General features: G+C 35.9%; 1 protein-coding gene across 2 annotated transcripts in view; it reads left to right on the plus strand.

Annotated features, from left to right (window-relative positions):
* LOC127682346 (arylacetamide deacetylase-like 2) overlaps positions 1 to 18,584 on the plus strand; it is a 30,913-nt gene extending 12,329 nt beyond the window's left edge. For both annotated transcript variants that reach the window (XM_052178716.1, XM_052178717.1), the window contains 4 exons: positions 3,177 to 3,399; positions 6,622 to 6,691; positions 8,464 to 8,635; positions 17,982 to 18,584. In XM_052178716.1, coding sequence (XP_052034676.1) covers positions 3,177 to 3,399; positions 6,622 to 6,691; positions 8,464 to 8,635; positions 17,982 to 18,584 — 1,068 coding nt within the window. The remainder of the gene's footprint in view (positions 1 to 3,176; positions 3,400 to 6,621; positions 6,692 to 8,463; positions 8,636 to 17,981) is intronic.
* Positions 18,585 to 21,031: the final 2,447 nt, after the last annotated feature.

The raw sequence follows: 21,031 nt of genomic DNA on the forward strand, positions 1-21,031 counted from the left end.
TCCCTGATGATTAAGGATACTGAACATGTTTGCTTTATCCATTCTTCAATTGTGGGATCTCTAGTTTGTTTCCAGTCTCTGACTATTATGAATAAAGCAACTATGAATATAGTTGAGAAAGTGTCCTTGTGTTAGGATAGAGCATGCTTTGGGTATATACCCAGGAGTGGTATAGTTGGGTTCTTGAAGTAGGCTGATTGCCAATTTTCTGAGGGAACTCCATATTGCTGTCCATTGTGGCCATAAAAGTTTGCTCTTCTTCCAACAATGGAAGAATATTCCCCTTTCTTCACATCCTCACCAGCATAACCTGTCATTTATGGTTTTGCTCTTAGCTTATGGCAGATGTATAATGGACTCTAAGTCATTTTGATTTCCTTTTCCCTGATGGATAATGATTTTGAACATTTTTTAAGTGTTTCTCAGTCATTTGAATTTTTCTGTTAATTATTGATTTAGATTTATACCCATTTTAATTGAGTTATTTGGTCTGTTGATGTCTAGTTTCTTGAATTCTGCATAGATTCTGTATATTAGCCCTCTGTCAGATGCAGAATTGGTAAAAATCTTTTCTCATTTTGTAGACTGCTATATTTTTTCTATTGATGGTGTTGTTTGCCTTACAGAGCTTTTCAGTTTCATGATATCCCATTTATTGTTTGTTGTTCTTAATGCTTGAGCTATCAATGTTCTATTCAGGTAGCTGTCTTCTGTGCCAGTAAATTCAAGGCAATTCCCTATATTCTATTAAATCAGGTACAGTGTATTTGACTTTATGTTGGGGTCTTTGATCCCCTTGCACTTGAATTTCATGCATGTGACAAATATGCATCTATTTGCATTCTTCTACATGCAGCCATCCAGACACCATTCGCTGAAGATGCTTTCTTTTTTCATTGTGTATTATCAAATATCAGGTGTCTATAGGCATGTTGATTTACATCTGGGTATTCAATTTGATTCAATTGATAAATCTGTTTGTTTTTATGCCAATTACATGTGAGTTTTATTATTATAGCTCTGGTATATTTTAAAATTGGGGATGGTGATAGCTCCAGATGCTCTTTTATTGTAGAGGATTGTTTTAGCTATCATGAGGATTTTTGTTGTTATTGTTTTTCCATATGAAATTGAATATTGATCTTTCAAAGTCTATAAAGAATTAAGTGGAGATTTTGATGGAGATTCCATTAAATCTGTAGACTGTCTTTTGGTAGGATGGTCATTTTTATCACATTAATTCTATCAATCCTTGAACACAGGTATTTTTTTTAATCTGATATCTACTTCGAAGACTTAAAGTTTTTTGTCAGTTGAGTCTTTTACTTGCTCTGCTAGGGTTACCCCAAAATATTTTATATTGTTTGTGGATATTATGAAGGGTGTCATTTCCCTGAATTCTTCCTCAGTCTGTTTGTCATTTGGATGTAGGAGGACTACTGACTTTTAGTTTTTATTTATTTTTTTAGTTAATTTTGTATCCAGCTACATTGATGAAGATGTTTGTCACCTGCAGGAGTTCCCTGGTAGAATGTTTAGGAGTACTTATGTACACTATGATGTGATCTGTAAATAGTGATATTTTGTCTTTTTCCTTTCCAGTTTATAGCCCCTTGATTTTTTTCCAGTTCTTTGGTTGCGCTAGTTAGAACTTCAAGTACTACATTGAGTAGATATGTAGACAGTGGACAGCCTTTTCTTGTTCCAGCTTTCAGTAGAATTTCTTTCCGTTTCTCTTCATTTAATTTTTGTTGACTATAGGTGTGTTGTAAATTGCCGTATATTCTTAATCTTGAATATCATCTTGAAGGGGTGTTGAATTTTGTCCAAGACTTTTTTTGGCATCTAATGAGATGTTCATGTATTTTGTTTTATTTTTAATTCAGTTTTTATGATGAATTACCCACTGATTTTCTGATATTGAACTAACTCTTCATCTCTGGGATGAAGTCTATTTGATCACGGTAGATGATCTTTTTGAAATAATATTGAATTCAGTTTTTGAGTATTTTCCTTCTATGTTCATAAGGGAAATTGGTATATAATTCTTTCCTTTGTTGAATCTTTGTGTGGTTTAAGTATGACTATGGCTTCATAGAATAAATTTGTCAATCTTCCTTCTGTTTCTATTTTGTGAAATAATTTGAGGAATGTTGGTCTTAGCTCTTCAATAAAATCTGATAGAATTCTGTGATAAAACTCTCTGGCCCTGGGCTTTTCTTAATAGATGTTTTTATACCTAAGCATATTTTATATGTACATATTTGTTTTTAAGTTGAGTGTTTTATACTATTTAAAAACTCTTCAATATGAAAAAAACAGAAATTCTGAAACCATCTACCGTGCTTGTCACTTCTTAAACATAGTTCTTTATACAACTATCATTTTGCTTTTGTACTTACTACATTACTCTAGAATTTAGCATTTTATAAACTTTTTTTAGATCTATAATATATCAGCTGCTTATATAAAGAAAATGATATGTACCACTAACCTATATAAATGGGATTACCCATTGTTCTTCCAGTTTCTGTGTAACATTGGTCAGCCATGGGAGTTTCTGGAATCAGTATACCATCAATATAGACGGATATATCTTTATGACTTTAGTATCATGAGACAGGCAGAATATCTGCTCTGGAATATTTAGTCACATAAAAATATACAATGATTTAACTGATTTGTTTGTTTGACAGTTTTATTCATTTACCTGATTTATTTCCCTCTTTTATCCCTTCATGAGCCTACTGGAATCCATTTTTCTAAACACATTTTCCTCCTACTTTTATATTTTCAATTTTTGTGCAATCTAACAGGCTTAATTAGAGTTTCTTGATGAGAATTTCAGGGAGATTATTTACTAGAGCAAAGGTAAATGACTAACAGATATTAAAGAAAATTATACCTCTTTCCTCAATAACCAATAACTGCCAGTATGTCTTCAGGGAGGAATAGGATTTTGCTCATCCCCCATCATATGACTTATTCATGAACTCAATCTTGTGCTGGTCAAATGAAGATGAACATATTGAGATATTTATGCTACCAAAATACAGTTAGAAAATAAAATCAGTCCTCTAGATTATTATCACATTATTTTTTATCATTACATATGTATATTTCTTGTTATAAAAATAAAATGAATAACAGTTAAAATTTTTGTCATGCTTTTATAGGCCACATTATTTGAAAACATAGGTCTCATGAAATATGAAAAAATATTTTCAACTGCGACAGCATTTTACATTACACAAGCAGTTTCAGATGAAAACATTACAGTGATTGACACAGACTTCAGTAACATCCCTGTTCGTTTGTACTTGCCAAAGAAGAAACTTGAAAGAAAGCGACCAGCTGTGATTTACATCCATGGTGGTGTATTTGTCGCAGGAAGTTGCAGTAAGTGTATTTCTGATGTATGTGTTGTTCATATATTTATATTCAAATAAGTGCTGTGTATTGACAGAGTTTTGTCAACATAATATTGATTTGGTTAATGTGTACTATTTAGCAGATATACATTGGAAAGTATGGGTCATGACTCACACATATTTCTTTATTTACAGCTTAGTAACTAAAACAATCTTGTAGAAATAAGATTGTTTCATTTGGAAAATGTTACTTCTAAATAAACTTATAGATAGCCTAGACTTGGAAGTGTAAATGATAAACTTGGAATTCAGACTAAAATAACCTAATCACATAAATTATATGAAACACTAACATGAACTAGATTCTTTAGTTATCGTATCTGAAATATAACTGCTATACTTCAGTCCACATTTGTTCAAGTAGAAGATCATGATATAACAACAACATTTGAGGCTTAGAAATCAAAGCATAACTTGGTATTAAAATGATAAAAGTGAAATAAATCTGAGTAATCAGTTCCTGGCTTAAACCTCGTATTCTTGTCCAGAGGTGAATGTAGTTGCTACAGTACACACACATACACACACACACACACACACACACACACAGACACACACACACACACACACACACACCGAGAGGGGGGGAGGAGACAGACAGACAGACAGATAAAGACAGAGACAGACATAAGAACTGAGGGGGATAGATAGAATTTTAGACTTGACTTATAGATTTACTACACAAAAAAGCATTAGGATGTTGTACTGTGTGCTTAACAGTTGTGGCAACCAAGTAATAGCACTCCTGTCCTCAATGAACCTGTACCTTAATCATAATATCTAGTATTTTCTCTTCATCAAAAGTGCCACTTTGGAAGCTGGTCAGCTAACTGAGTGAGCATGTTTCAGAAAGGTATTTCAGATACTTCTGCTGAGTAGGTACCTTTTCATATAGGTATTATCATCATGTTTTAGTGACCAAAGAAAAAAAATCAGATTCTAAAATGTTTTCAAAGTTCAACAGAAGGAAGAGAAAGCAATAAGCCTATAAGCAGAAACCAGGGCTGAGCAGCCTATGCAAGCTTTCCATGTTGCTGGAAAATGCCACCTGTCAGAAGCGGTTAGGCCCTCTGTTTTGCTCCAGGGACCTTTCTAAATTGTCACCCCATTTCCAACTTTCCCCGCTCTTCTGGAATATAAGTGCATGTCTGGTATCTCCCAAGCCACATCTCTCCTTACCGGTCTGCACTGTCTGAAACTTACTGGCATCTTATTGATCCCTTCTTCATTACTTTCTACTTAGATCCTGGAATAAGAGATGTTCCTCTTTTGGTCAAGATGAGTCTCTACTTTCCTAGGAATTATATTTCCTCCCAAATCCTCACCTGTTTTCTTTCTTTTACCTGCAATTGTAACCCCTTTGTTGATTCCTAAGTATGCCCTGTCTTTTCTGCCTTGACCTCTGTCAGCCCCTGGTTGTTCTTTCTAATTATTATATTATCACTCTTTATATTCTGCGACTTGTTGCCATGGTTGTCTCTTTCTTGGCTATTGATTCTTTCTTAGAGAAGCATAACCTAAGACAAAACATCGCTCTTTGCTGCACTGTTAGCTTATATAAAAGTCATTTCTGTGTCCTTCATTTTTCCTCCTGTACTTTATCACTTCTTCTGCAACTGCAACATTAAAACAATAAAAGCTAAAACCATGCTGAAATAAGGTCATCACTTGTACTTTACCAATATTAATATTCCCCACATTCTAGTATTTTATTCTCCAGTTGCTGTTTCCACATTTTCCTACACTTTATTTATTTCTATTCTAGTGCCCATGCTCATTCTGTTGATTTGGGCTGTTTCCCATCTCTAACATTGTTGCTGGACTTAAGTTCAATCAACTCAGCTGTAGACTGTTGTGCATACCTGGTTATTAGTGTATCATCTGAATTCCTGAACAGATACCATCATATTACTTTCTCAGTGTGTAAACAGAGAAATAAATACATCTCCCAAGAACATAAGAAATGCAAATATCCATCAATAGTGCTCACTGTGCTCTATGTTACAGTCTCTTAGCTCCTACACTTTATAACATGTTCTGGGCTCAGAATTCTGAGCACCTTTTTGCTCCTGTCCATACTTGGTAGCTTAACATTTATATTGCACCCTGATCTTCATTCCTTAATTCAAATGGCTCATCACCATTAATTCATTTATAGAGCTTTCTTTCTCACCTTCCATAACTTGAAAATACAACTACATGAACTATTCGTAAACAATGGAGATATATTGAACACCTAGCAAAAAATATTGGGTTGAATATTGAAATATAGCTCTTTCATTCCTAATTTTATAATTTTTCCACTTTCTGCCTCTACTCTAAGTTTACATTTCAACTATACCTGGTTACATATATTTCTCTGAACTTTGAAAATTCTCATAAACATTCATTTTTCACTAAAATATTTTAATTTTTCTCTAATCTGTTTCCTCATGGCTATTATGTTTTTATGTCTAACATAATGTATAGCAATTTATACATTTTTTAGGTGAATCAGTATATTTTGCTGTCTAAAAGTAACATTGACATTCCTACCTGTGAAGCATTTTCCTTTGCTCTCCTTTATAATTCTTTTAAGTTAATTATAATTTTATTTCATCCACAGCTAACTTTTTAAGGACTACAAATGTAAAAACATGATATTACTTGATTTTATAGAAATTAAATTACTTTTCTATACAGAAAGTTAATATGATGTTTACTTCTAAGTTTATTAAATATGTGTGACATTATGTAAAAATGTAAGCCTTTGGCAAAGGAAAAAATTCATTTGTTTAATTACAGTAGAAATGCATCTTGCCTTAAGTAAACTGATCTCCCTTCATTGAAAAATTCCTTTAAAACATAACTATGGTAAATATCTTCCTTTGTGAAAATTATAACACTAGCTACAATGTTATTTTTCAACTTAATTCCATATTTCCCAATTCTTCTAGCAAGGGTTTTATGGAACATGGTGGTAATGAGTGGCAGGCCTCTTACTTTTTTGGTTCCTAATTCTAACAGAGTATTTTTCTATGTTAACAACAAAAGTTATTAACTTTTTTGTTGTTGTTGTTAACTTAAAAGGGGATTATAGTGTTCCATCAGTTAACCACAACCCACATTTCTATCACATTCATAGGTATTTGCGTTTCCATTGCTTTTCTATTTACAGTGTACCAATTCATATTTATTTCATTTGTTTCAGAGATGAAAGCTCATGACAACCTAAACAGACTCACGTCGAACAAACTTGGTGCTGTTGTTGTAGGAATTGAGTAAGAAGAAGAATATTTTTACCACATCCTGGGCCCTCACAACATAAGCTTGACTTTTTCAAAGTTTGTCACCTAGTTATCAAATAGCTATATCCTGTGGGGATTTGTTATATCATTTTCCCTAGAATTTTAATAGCAACATATCCTCAAAGGCATTAGTAGCGGCTGTGATTTTTGCCATTGTAGATACAAGTATAAAGCCAGAGGAATAAACATCTTTATTATCACAGCTATGACATCTCTAGAAGTATGAATTCCAGGTTTCACAAGTAGCTAATTTTATCTGCAGGTAACTTACTTAAAAAATTTACTCATTATATTCTTGGGATGTTGAGTTTTATTTGACCTGGCTTTAAAATAGTACAAGGTCACTGTGGTTCTTAGTTTGCATGATTTTAGGTGAAAATGTTAGGAAATTTTTGAGTATTTTAAGACATTATCAAAACAATATCCTATTATATCATAACCTTTACCAACATGTCCACTAATACAAAAATATGAGCAAGTTCTTTTTTACTTTATAAACAACTGTTTCCACTGTACTACTGAAACTCTCATCAGAAGGATGAAGACTTTGCCAGTTCCATAATGCATGGGGGAGAAATAGACTTTACAGACTTACAGACCTCATGTGAAATTACTACAAGTTATTTCATAGTTGAGAGTATATTGGTCATCAGTAGAACCCACTAGAGATTTCAGATCTATCCTGCTCATAATTACTTGTTAATGGAACCAGAAAAAATGTTTTAAATAATATTATAACAGGAAGAATGATGATTTTTACCTAAATTTAACACATTATCATCTTTAATAAGTTCTTTTATTGATATGATACACTGTATACTGTTTAAGATTTCTACATGATTTTAGGTATTTGCTGTTCTTTACCTTGAAGAATATTAATATTTTAAATCAGTTTTCTAGTTTTCAAATATTTAAGACAGTAAAATATAAACATGTACAAGGATCATGTAATGGGTACTCTGTAATATTAAGCATGTGAAATAATAATTCTAGCAGATAATAAGATGATAAAATTAAAAACGTGAACTCCGTTGAGGTGTACTCCAAAGACAGAACACACACAAAAAAGACTGAAAAGATGTAGTAGTACTTAGTCTAAAGAAAAAATTCAAAAATTTGAGTAAGATCTTTGGTATACTTAAAATATGCATATTTCATACTGACTATGTTGATTTAAATTCTGAACTTCAGTTTAAGGCATGAAAGTGTACATTTTTGTTGAGTATGTACATACATATATTTATACGTGTCAATAATTTACTCTCATATTTTCTGCATTCAAAGTTTCTGGATATTCCTGTCAATGAATGTGACTTGCTCGCACTGAGGGCCACTGACACATGCAGACATCACAGGATGAAAACTGTTTCATTCATTTCCCTACAACCAATATCTGAAACCCTTGACTACAATCTAGTCCTCACTTATTTTTTTTTCTTCTTTGACTTTTTTATTTTTTTATTTTTTTATTCGATATAATTTATTTACATTTCAAATGACTTCCCCTTTTCTAGTCCCCCCACTCCCCGAAAGTCCCGTAAGCCCCCTTCTCTTCCCCTGTCCTCCCACCCACCCCTTCCCACTTCCCCGTTCTGGTTTTGCTACCAGTGAGCTCTAGTTAATTGGTGAAACTTAGGATTCAAAGTAGGTCCAACATATCAGTGTACTTGTTGGTGAGAGTGAGATATTTCTTTGCATAACTTTAACAAGGGTTTGTTGTGGTTTTGCTTGATTTACCTCTAAAGCTACAGACTTGCCCCTCAGCATCCATTCCCAGCTGCCCTTGAAGACTGTGTTTCTGTGATCAAGTTCTTTCTCCAGGATAGTGTTCTTGCCAAATACAAAGTGGATCCCTCTCGCATATGCATTATGGGAGACAGTTCTGGGGGCACCTTGGCAGCAACCGTGACTCAGCTGGTATGTAGTATGTATTATATATGTTTAAATCCTAATGCAAAAGAAGCTCTGTTTTAGATGTGTTTGCATTACTTTTATAGTATCATATGTGAAATTTAAATTAAACAAATGCTTATCCATTTTGCATGATATTACCTTAGATGTGGCTTTATTGTCTAATGCTAAGAAAAGCTTTTACAATCTTACATCTTTAGAGGTTGGGGCCAGGTTCTAGGCATTGAATCCAGGGCAGTATGCTTGCCAGGGATATATACTACCAGAGGACTATGCAAACTTCACTTTGAAACTTAAACTGTTTCAAAATGGGCTTTTGATAAGATTCCATGAATTGCTCTGTAGTTTGTGCTGGCCTTGAACTTATGACCCTCCTGGCCCAACAACTCAAGAACCAGGTATTAGGAAACTATAATGACTCTGGCTCAGTGTTAGGGGAAAATGCAATAGTATTTATTGATCACTCTATTCTTTACAATGATGGATTTTACGTTCACAATTTATTGAGTTTCTATAGATAAAATATAAAAATTATTGATATTTTTGTATCACTATCATTGATGAGTGATTACTTTTTTCCTCTGAGACTAAATATCTGACAAGAAGGAATTAAAGGGAAAAGGGATTTTAACAGCTCCTAGTTTGAAGTATTCAGTGCATAATGGCAGGAAAGACATGGCAGTGAGAATTGCTTAGAGCTGTGGCAATGGGAGCCTTGGACAGAGTGTAAAGCCATCTTCTGATTCTGTTGTAAGGGTGATGCCCTTCCCACAAAGTCCAGCTTGGTGTCACAAGAGGCTGTTACATGTGAAAAGATTGTGAGAAGCACAGATATGGTAATGAAGTTTCCTTCCTGTGTCTCAAGGGTCAGATGCTTTGGGCTAGCTTAAACCCTGTGATCCATCTAACTTGCTAAGGTTAAGACATCCATTGCTGTTCCTCATCGGGTGTTCAGTGTCCTAGATAAATGCTAACACTCCTAACTATTCAGTAATTGTCCTCTTTGGTAAAAAGGGACCTTTACCTGGTCACCATAGTCTCTACAGAGGATTTGGCATAGGATATTCTGAAATTGTTTTAGTGTACTATGATCCAAATTCAGGATTTTATAATAAATGAAACTGATATTAATGAGTATTTGTGATGGCTATTATTTGAAAAGGTTTTTTTAATAATAAAGTTTAAAGTAAAGTTTAAAACTGAAAACTTAGAGATAAAGACAGTATTTCCACCATGAAATTTTGCTAGCTTTAGTACAGTGGGTATTAAAAGAACAAGGAATCTAGTGGTTCAGAAAGCAGAAAGGACTAATGAAAATTTAAGCCCAGACCCTCTCCCCAATAGGTCATATACCACGGCATTTATTCAGACTATTTTGATTTAGAGTATGTGTAATTTTCAACTACTATCTAGAGAACTATTGTTCTCCCACTTTTTCTTTTAAGTGCAATAGTTTTTATTTAGTGTGTGTGTGTGTGTGTGTGTGTGTGTGTGTGTGCAAGTGTATGTACATGGATTTATTTTTAAAAATGTGTGTAGCTGTGTATGCATGTTCACGTGTATGGTTATGCATATAGATTCCACAGATTGACATTAGGTTTCTTCTTCTATATTTCTCTACCTTATTTTTGGTTTGGTTTGATTTTGTTTTTTTTATTTTCTAAATTATTTGTTTACATTGCAAATGCTTTCCCCTTTCCCGGTTTCCCCCTCTCCATATGTCCCATAAGCCCTCTTCTCCCACCAATTCTCCAATCACCTCCCTCCTTTTTCTCTGTCCTGGTACTCCCCTACAATGCTGGATCAAGCCTTTCCCTGGATCAGTGCCCTCTCCTTACTTCTTCATGGGAATCATTTGATACACTAATTATGTCTTGGGTATTCAGAGCTTCTGGGCTAATTAATATCCACTTATCAGTGATTGTATTCCATGTGTATTCTTTTGTGATTGGGTTACCTCACTTAGGATGATATTTTCCAGTTCCAACCATTTGCCTAAAAATTTCATGAATTCATTGTTTTTAATTGTTGAGTAGTATTCCATTGTGTAAATATAACACATTTTGTGTATCCATCCATCCATTGAGGGACATCTGGCTTCTTTCCAGCTTCTGGCTATTATAAATTAGGCTGCTATGAACATAATGGAGCATGTGTCCGTATTGCAAGCCAGAGAATCCTCTGGGTGTATGCCCAGGAGAGGTATAGCAGGGTCCTCTGGAAGTGTCATGTCCAGTTTTCTGAGGAACCACCAAACTGATTTCCAGAGTGGTTATACCATCTTGCAATCCCACCAGCAGTAGAGCAGTGTTCCTCTTTCTCCACATCCTCACCAGAAACTGCTGTCTCCTGAGTTTTTAACCTTAGCCATTCTGACTGGTGTAAGGTGAAATCTCAGGGTTGTTTTAATTTGCATTTCCCTAATGACTAATGATGTTGAGCATTTCTTAAGGTGCTTCTAGGCCAGCCGAATTTCTTCAGATGAAAATTCTTTCTTTAGATTTGTACCCCATTTTTTAATAGGGTTATTTGGTTCCTTGGGGTCTAACTTCTTGAGTTCTTTGTATATATTGGATATTAGCCCTCTATCAGATGTAGGGTTAGTGAAGGTCTTTTCCCGATTTGTTGTTGCCTTTTTGTCCTATTGACAGTGTCCTTTGCCTTACAGAAACTTTGTAATTTTATGAGGTCCCATTTGTCAATTCTTGATCTTAGAGCATAAGCTATTTGTGTTCTGTTCAGGAACTTTTCCCCTGTGCCCATGTCCTCAAGGGTCTTCCCCAGTTTCTTTTCTATTAGTTTCAGTGTGTCTGGTTTTATGTGGAGGTCCTTAATCCACTTGGAGTTGAGCTTAGTACAAGGAGATAAGAATGGATGAATTTGCATTCTTCTGCATGCTGACCTCCAGTTGAAACAGCACCATTTGTTGAAAAGGCTATCTTTTTTCCACTGGATGTTTTCCACTCCTTTGTCAAAGATCAAGTGATGATAGATGTGTGGATTCATTTCTGGGTCTTCAATTCTATTCCGTTGGTCCACTTACCTGTTACTGGGCCAATACCATGCAGTTTTTAACACTATTGCTCTGTAGTATTGCTTGAGGTCTGGGATACTGATTCCCCCAGAAGTTCTTTTACTGTTGAGAATAGTTTTAGCTATCCTGGGTTTTTTGTTATTGCAGATGAATTTGAGAATTGCTTTTTCTAACTCTGTGAAGAACTGAGTTGGGATTTTGATAAGGATTGCTTTGAATGTGTATATTGTTTTGGGCAAGATGGCCATTTTAACTATATTAATCCTGCCAATCCAGGAGCATGGAAGATTTTTCCATTTTCTGAGGTCTTCTTCAATTTCCTTCTTCTGAGACCTGAGGTTCTTTTCATACAGATCGTTTATTTGTTTGGTTAGAGTCACACCAAGATAATTTTTATTGTTTGTGGCTATTGTGAAGGGTGTCATTTCCCTAACTTCTTTCTCAGCTTCCTTATCCTTTGTGTATAGGAAGGCTACTGATTTGCTTGAGTTGATATTATAACCAGCCACTTTGCTGAAGTTGTATATCAGCTGTAGGAGTTCTCTGGTGGAGTTTTTTGGGTCGCTTAATTATACTATCATATCATCTACAAATAGTAATAATTTGACTTCTTCCTTTACAATTTGTATCCCTTTGACTAACTTATGTTGTCTAATTGCTCTAGCTAGAACTTCAAGTACTATATTGAAAAGATATGGAGAGAGAGGACAGCCTTGTCTAGTCCCTGATTTTAGTGGGATTGCTTCAATTTTCTCTCCATTTTGTTTGATGTTGGCTACCTGTTTGCTGTATATTGCTTTAACTATGTTTAGATATGGGCATTAAATTCCTGTTCTTTCCAAGACTTTTAGCATGAAAGGATGCCAAATTTTGTCAAATGCTTTTTCAGCATCTAATGAAATAATCCTGTGGGTTTTTTTTTCTTTGAGTTTGTTTATGCAGTGGATTGAATTGATGGATTTCCTTATATTGAACCATTCCTGCATCCCTGGGATAAAGCCTACTTGATCATGGTGGATGAACATTTTGATGTGTTCTTGGATTCGGTTGGCAAGAATTTTATTCAGTATTTTTGCATCAATATTCATAAGGGAAATTGGCCTGAAGTTCTCTATTTTGTTGGATCTTTCTGTGGTTTTGTATCAGCATAATTGTGGCTCCTTAGAACGAGCTGGGTAGTATTCCTTCTGTTTCTATTTTGTGAAATAGTTTGAAGAGTATTGGTGTTAGGTCTTCTTTAAAGGTCTGAAAGAATTCTGCACTGAAACCATCTGGTCCCTTACTTTTTTTGGTTGGGAGACTTTCTATGACCCCTTTTATTTCTTTAGGTATTATGGGACTGTTTAGATTATCTATTTGATTCTGAATTAAGTTTGGTGTTTGGTATCTGTCTAGGAAACTGTTCATTTCCAGTTGTGTTGAGTATAGGTTTTTGTAAGAGAATCTGATGATTTTTTTGTATTTCCTCAGTTTCTGATGTTATATCTCCCTTTTCATTTCTAATTTTGTTAATTTGGATACTGTCTCTGTGCCCTTTGGTTAGTCTGGCTAGGGATTTATCTATCTTGTTGATTTTCTCAAATTAGCTCCTGGTTTTGTTGATTCTTTGTATGGTTCTCTTTGTTTCTACTTGATTGATTTCAGCCCTGAGTTTGATGATTTCCTGTCTTCTACTCCTCCTGGGTGTATTACCTTCTTTTTGTTCCAGGGCTTTCAGGTGTGTCCTTAAACTGCTAGTGTATGCTCTCTTCATTTTCTTTTTGGAGGCACTCAGGCCTATGAGATTTCCTCTTAGCACTGCTTTCATTGTGTCCCATAGATTTGGGTATGTTGTGTCTTCATTTTCATTAAATTCTAAAAAGTCTTTGATTTCTTTCTTTATTTCTTCCTTGACCAAGGTATCATTGAGTAGAGTATTGTTCAGTTTCCATGTGTATGTGGGCTTTCTGTTGTTTTTGTTGCAATTGAAGACCATTTTTACTCCATAGTTGTCTAATAGGAGGCATGAGATTATTTCAATCTTTTTATATTTGTTTGAGGTCTGTCTTGTGACCAATTATATGACAGATTTTGGAGACTGTACCAAGAGGTGCTGAGAAAAAGGTATATTCTTTTGCATTAGGATGAAATGTTTTATATATATATATATATATATATATATATATATATATATATATATATATATATATATATATATATGTATGTATAACATATAACGTATATATATGTTAAATTTAATTGGTCCAAAGCTTCAATTAGTTTCACTGTGTCCCTGTTTAGTTTCTGTTTTCCTGATCGGTCCATTGAGAAAAGTGCAATGTTGAAGTCACCCACAATTATTGTGTTAGGTGGAATGTGTGCTTTGAGCTTTAGTAAAGTTTCTTTTATGAATGAGCGTGCCCTTGCATTTGAAGCATAGATCTTCAGGATTGAGAATTCTTCTTGGTGTATTTTTCCTTTGACCAGCAAAAAGTGTCCCTCAGTGTCTCTTTTGATGACTTTAGGTTGAAAGTCAATTTTATCTGATATTAGAGTGGCTACTCCAGCTTGTTTCCTGGGACCATTTGCTTGTAAAATTGTCTTCCAGCCTTTTACTCTAAGGTAGTGTTTCTCTTTGACACTGAGGTGTGTTTCCTGTATGCAGCAAAATGTAGGGTCCTATTTATGTATCCAATTGGTTAGTCTATGTCTTTTTATTGAGGAATTGAGTCCATTGATGTTAAGAGATATTAGGGAATAGTGATTATTACTTTCTGTCATTTTTGATGGTATGTTTTATATTTGATTGGTTATCTTCTTTTGGGTTTGATAAAAGAAGGATACTATCTTGCTTTTTCCAGGGTGAACTTTCCCTCCTTGTATTGGTATTTTCCTCCTATTATCCTCTTTAGGGCTGGGTTTGTAGAAAGATATTGGGTAAACTTGGTTTTGTCATGGAATTTCTTGATTTCTCCATCTATGGTGATTGAGAGTTTTGCTTGGTATAGTACTTTTGGTTGGCATTTGTGTTCTCTTAGAGTCTGCATAAGATCTGCCGAGGATCTTCTGGCTTTCATAGTCTCTGGTGAGAAGTCTGGTGTGATTCTGATAGATTTTTCTTTTTATGTTACTTGGCCTTTTTCTCTTACTGCCTTTAATATTCTTTCTTTATTTAGTACATTTGGGGTTTTGATTACTATGTGACAGGAGGTATTTCTTTTCTGGTCCAGTCTGTTTGGAATTCTGTAGGCTTCTGTATATTCATGGGCATCTCTCTCTTTTTTGGTTAGGGAAGCTTTCTTCCATAATTTTGTGGAAGATAGTTGCTGGCCCTTTAAGTTGTAAATCTTCACTCTCATCTATACCTATAATCCTTAGATTTGGCCTTCTCATTGTGTCCTGGATTTCCTGGATGTTTCGAGTTACAAGCTTTTTACATTTTGCATTATCCTTGACTGTTGAGTCCATGGTTTCTATGGTATCTTCGGCATCTGAGATTCTTTCTATCTCTTGTATTCTGTTGTTGATATTTGCATCTATGGCCCTTAATTTCTTTCCAAGGTTTTCTATCTCCAAAGTTGTCTCCCTTTGCGATTTTTCAGTTGTTTCTACTTCTGTTTTTAGATCCTGGATGGTTTTGCTCAGCTCCTTCACTTGCTTGTTTGTGTTTTCCTGTAATTCTTTAAGAGAGTTTTATGTTTCGTCTTCCATGACCTCTGCCTGTTGACCCAAGTTCTCCTGTATTTCTTTAAGTGATTTTTGCATTTCCTCCTTATTGGCTTCTATCTTTTGACTCATATTTGCCTGGATTTCTTTAAATGATTTTTGTGTTTCCCTAGTGAGGGCTTCTAACTTTTGATCCATTTTTCTCCTGTATTTCTTTAAGAGATTTATTTATGTCCTTCATGTGTTCCTCTAACAGCATCATGACCAGTGATTTTAAATCCAAATCTTGTTTTTCTGGTGTGTAGGGGTATCCCGGACTTGGTGTTGTTGGAGAACTGGGTTCAGATGCTGCCATATTGTCTTGATTTCTGTTGATAAGGTTCCTATGTTTGCCCTTTGTCATCTGGTTATCTCTGGTGTTAGTTTGTCCTGTTGTCACTGGCTGTTGCTTGAACTTCCTGTGAGCCTGTAAGGCTATTTCCACACCACTGGATGACTGGGTTTCACCTGGCACAGATTGCTGATGTGCTGCCCACCTCTTGGGTGCTGTGGGAGCCCTGGTGTGTCCTGCCCCCAAGCAATGTTATACTTGGGTTGTCTCTGTGGACCAAATCTGGTGTTGCCCATCTTCTCTGTCAGGGAGCGAAAATGGCAGCGGTGATCCCAGTGGGCACAGGACCCACGCCTGGAAACCCACGTCTCCAGAAGTCTTAGACTTGGGATATCTCAGTACCTGGGGTGGCCTGTCCTGTCCTACAAGGAGCTAAGATTACCTCTACCTTATTTTTGAAACTGGGTCTTTAACAGGGCCTAAGATCTCTGAGTCACCTAGATTTGTTGTGCCTTTAAATTCAGGGCTCCCCTTGAGTCCACCCTACCCACAGGGTACTGAGGTACCAGGTGTATGCTGCTATGCCCAGGTTTCTATGTCCTGGCCATCTCTACTCAGCTCATCCATCTTGTATCAACAAATAGTTTACTGACTGAGCCATCTCCATGTACTCCACATTTGATTGTACTCATTTCTCATTCATTTTCTTTTGTATTTCAATATGAAATTAAAAGGTCAATTACCTTAAAACTTTGGTGTTACTCAGATACAAACATGTGTACTAAGTCACTTGGGGGCAGCAACCCTGCTACACATGAAAAAGCTGTAGCAATTCTGACTCAGTTTTGAAACTGTGCTCACTGAAGAATTTTTCTCAACTCCTCTGAAAGGCTTCATTTTATTTAGAAAATTCCTATTCCAAAACCACTGGGAAGTAACAAGAACCTGGAAAGATTCTCTTCAGGAGATTTTTATTTCTTCATTTTTTTTCCTGCCTTCTATTGTTCTGTAATTTGTAATTGTTCCAATGGTTAGTCTTGTGATGATCTAAGGAATTTCACAGAATTCTTTCATTCTGTGTGAGTCTTTGCCTTTATGAGGGCATGGCCTCATGCTTTTCCACCCATGCACAAGTTCCAGAAATAATGACTCTGAGACTCAACCATATGTGAATAAATGCTTAGGCTTCATGCTTTACCTTATTCCCACTAGCTTAATTATCCCATTTACTCTATTCTTAACTACCTCCACGTGGTTAACTACCGCTCCTCAGGTTCATGTGACCAACTTTCTCAGAGTTTGAGGCAAACCTCGAGGCACCTAACTCTATCCCAGAAATCCATTCTCTATAGCAAAACTTCCTCCTCCTTATTTCCTGCCTATGCTCATAGGCCAACAGCATTTTATTGACAAGAGATGCTTTCATACATTGCACAAGAATTTCTCGCTACACTTGAGAGCACTTTGAATAGCTTGGGATTTCCCAAAGAATGTCAGCAGACACGGTCACTGATGCAGAAGTGCTGCGGAAGCTGGTGCTCTTGAGGTTCTCATGCTCACAGGTGCAGTCTAGGTTCACTGCTGTGGAGTGTACAAGAAGAAAAGAATGTAGCTGCAGACGCATGACGCTTCTTATTTCTGATAAGAAACAGAGGCTTAACATACAATATTCCACATCCTTTTCTGATCTTCTGATTTATATAGATTATTCTCTGTCTCATCTATCACTGTTATCACACCATACTCACTGCTTAGATAAATGTTAGGTGTTTTCTTTAGCATGCCATGTTCCATTAGACTTTACTTTGCATGTAAGTATTGACAGTTGTATTTCATTGGCATGTATTTCATTCATGTAGATTTTTCTCAAAATATTACTCAGGTCAAATATTCTAGGGAAACTAGACATGATAACACATGATTATTATTATTATAGAAATTGGGAGAATGGGGCAGGAGGACGCTATGTTCTAGAACAGCCCGAGATTCACAACAAAGCTTTATTACAAACAACAAAAGCTAAATCTCTTAAAAGAAACAAACAACAAATACATTGTAGTTATTCTGTCATCTTTATTAGGATGCTTCTGATCATTCTGGCCATAATCCTGTTTGCTTGTTATATGTAAATAAATGTGTAATAAACAGACTACGTATTGTTCCTGAACAGATGAAATTAGAATGTTATACTCTCATGTCTAAATTAATGAGTAAATTTTATGAGAAAAACCACTGATAATGTTTCAGATTAATAAATAAATTTTACCTCAGGCTATTAAAGTAAAGCTGCCAATCCTTTTGTTTGAAAGCTATTGCCTCATTACTATTCATTATATTTCTAGCTACGGAATGATCCAAAATTCAAAAATAGAATCAAGGCCCAAGCCTTGATATATCCTGGCCTACAGATGATTGACACCTTTCTGCCATCTCACCGAGAGTATGAACATGGTCCAATCCTGTCCAGGGACATGATGCTCAAGTTGGCATCGCTATATGTGACTAACGACTCATCACTGATCCAGGCCTTACTGAGAAATGAGCACATGCCGGAAGGATCCAGACACCTATTCAAGTTTGTTAACTGGAGTGACTTCCTTCCTGAGAAATATAAAAAGAACCATGTTTACATTGAACCAGTTCTTGGAAAATTGAATGCTTCCTACCCAGCGCTTGTGGATAGCAGGCTGTTTCCTTTGCTAGTCAATGACTCCCAGTTACAGAATTTGCCACTAACTTATATCCTCACTTGCGAGCATGATCTATTAAGAGATGATAGTTTCATTTATATCACTCGGCTTAGAAACGTTGGAGTTCAAGTCGTTCATGACCACATGGAGGGAGGAATTCATGGAGTTCTATCATTCACTACAGGTTCAGTGGTTTTACATCTAGGATTTAAAATAAGAAATAGGTATATTCGTTGGTTAGAAGAAAACCTATAAATTAGAAGTACATGTAGCTATGAAGTGATCTAGTTAGAAAAGTAATCTGGTAGCTGTATTTAAACTACTGTATGATGGATGGGCACAAAATAATCTGAGTTTTGGGTAAATCTATATTTCAGTTTGAATAAAGAGTACTGAATATGTTTAAGAAAGTTACTTTGTCTTCGAAATCTTACAAATGTTGCTAAAATGAGGATATTCACTTCGTTATTGTCATTAATTATTGTTTGTCAGGAAAGATGTGCTCTGAGAACTCAAAAATGGTAGGGTAGAACAAAAATGTGATGAAATGCAGGCTTGCAATATGAATGGGATCTTGAGGACTGACTGGGTAGGCACATTACTCTCCAGTACTCCGGAGGCAACAGGGCACACAGATCTGAGAGGTCACGCTCCAGATGGTCTATATAGCTACCTCTAGTACAACCATGGCTATATAGTGGCACGCTGTCTCAGCAAAGAAAAGAAACCAGGAATGAGAAGAAAGAAGTGTAGTAAAGTACAATTGTAGTGATGTTTGTATGGACTGAGCATTATAGTGTACTTGTGCTATGTGCACTATAATGTTTTCCTGTCACGTGCTGTCCATACATTATTTCAGTCAATTCTAGGTAAATTAAGGTGGTTGTTCTTGTTATTCACTTCTCATGAAGTTTGTGTACTACTTTTCAAAAGAACAATTTCTGTATTGGAGGAAAGGTAAACATCTTACTGCAAATTATCCCTAAAGCTAAAATATTTACTCTAACTTTTCTAAGGACAAACTTGAAGGTGGATTGCATTCATTGATAGACGATGCCTCTTCATGGTGGCGTGGTACCCAGCCAAATATAGGTGACAAGTATAATTATTTATAGTATTCTTTTGAATTTATGTGGTGATCCATCGTGTCCACAGAGACTGTATATCCAGGAAGTTGTCTGAGTTGATGCTCCTCAGACATGTTTGCTTCCCTGTGATGATGGAATGCATGTTCCTATCAACACTAATGAATTCATAAATAGCTGCATTTTCACTAGGAAACATTAAAATCAATGTTAATTTTCTGACATCTTGGTGATTCTGCTGCTTGTGTATGATTGTTTGATATGTTTGGTGCTTATTCTTTTTTCTTCTTCTTTTCCTTTCTTTTTTTTAAATAACTTAATTATGTTAATTTATTTAACAAGTAATAAAAGGCTGCCATTTTCTTTTATATATATTTTTTTTTATTTTCTATATTCTTTGTTTATAATCCAAAAGCTTTCCCCTTTCCCAGTTCCCCCCTCCCCATATGTCCCGTAAGTCCTCTTCTCTCCATCCATTCTCCTATCTTTCCCCCTCCCTTTTCTCTGTCCTGGTACTCCCCTACAATGCTGGATCAAGCCTTTCCAGGATTAGGGCCCTCTTCTTCCTTCTTCATGGGAATCATTTGATATGCTAATTGTATCTTCAGTATTCAGAGCTTCAGGGCTAATTAATATTCACTTATCGATGATTGCATTCCATGTGTATTCTTTTGTGATTGTGTTACCTCACTTAGGATGATATTTTCCACCAATCCTACATCCAATAGAGGGCTAATATCCCTTGAGTTACAAAGAACTCAAGAAGTTAGACCCCAGGGAACCAAATAACCCTATTAAAAAATGGGGTACAGACCTAAACAAAGAATTTTCACCTGAAAAAATTCAGATGGCTGAAAAGCACCTTAAGAAATGCTCAACATCATTAGCCATTAGGGAAATGCAAATCAAAACAACCCTGAGATTTCACCTCACACTAGTCAGAATGGCTAAGGTTAAAAACTCAGGAGACAGCAGGTGTTGGCGAGGATGTGGAGAAAGAGGAATACTTGTTTTCCTTTCTTTATATTGCCAGACTGTAGCTCTTGAAATTAAAATCAATAGTCAGATTCTTGTTTTTTTAATTTTCCCTACAGCGACATTTTTATTTTAATCAGTGCTCTGGGATACTTTTTTGCTTTGTTTTAGATATTTTCTTTATTTACATTTCAGATGTTTTCCTCTTTCCAGATCTCCCCTTCAGAAATTCCCTATCCTGTCATCCTTCCCTCTGACTCCATGAGAGTGCTCCCCACCCACCCTTTCCTGTCTATAGGCCCTGGCACTCCTCTACACTGGGGCATCAAACACCCTCAGGCCCAGGGGCCGCTCCTCCTTCCACTGATGTCCAACAAGTTCATCCTCTGCCATGTATGTGGTCAGTTGTCCCTCCATGTGTATTCTTTGGTTGGTGGTCCAGTCCCTAGGAGCTCCAAGGGATCTGGCCAGTTGATACTGTTGCTTCCCCCCATGGGGCTGCAAACCCCCTCAGCTCCATCAGTTCCTTCTCCAGCTCTTCCATCAGGACCCCACACTCAGATCAATGATTGGCTGCAAGCACCCACCTCTGCATTTCTAAGGCTATGGCAGAGCCTCTCAAGAGACAGCCATAGAAGGATC

This window comes from Apodemus sylvaticus, chromosome 4, assembly GCF_947179515.1.
Source record: "Apodemus sylvaticus chromosome 4, mApoSyl1.1, whole genome shotgun sequence".
Classification (NCBI taxonomy): domain Eukaryota; kingdom Metazoa; phylum Chordata; class Mammalia; order Rodentia; family Muridae; genus Apodemus; species Apodemus sylvaticus.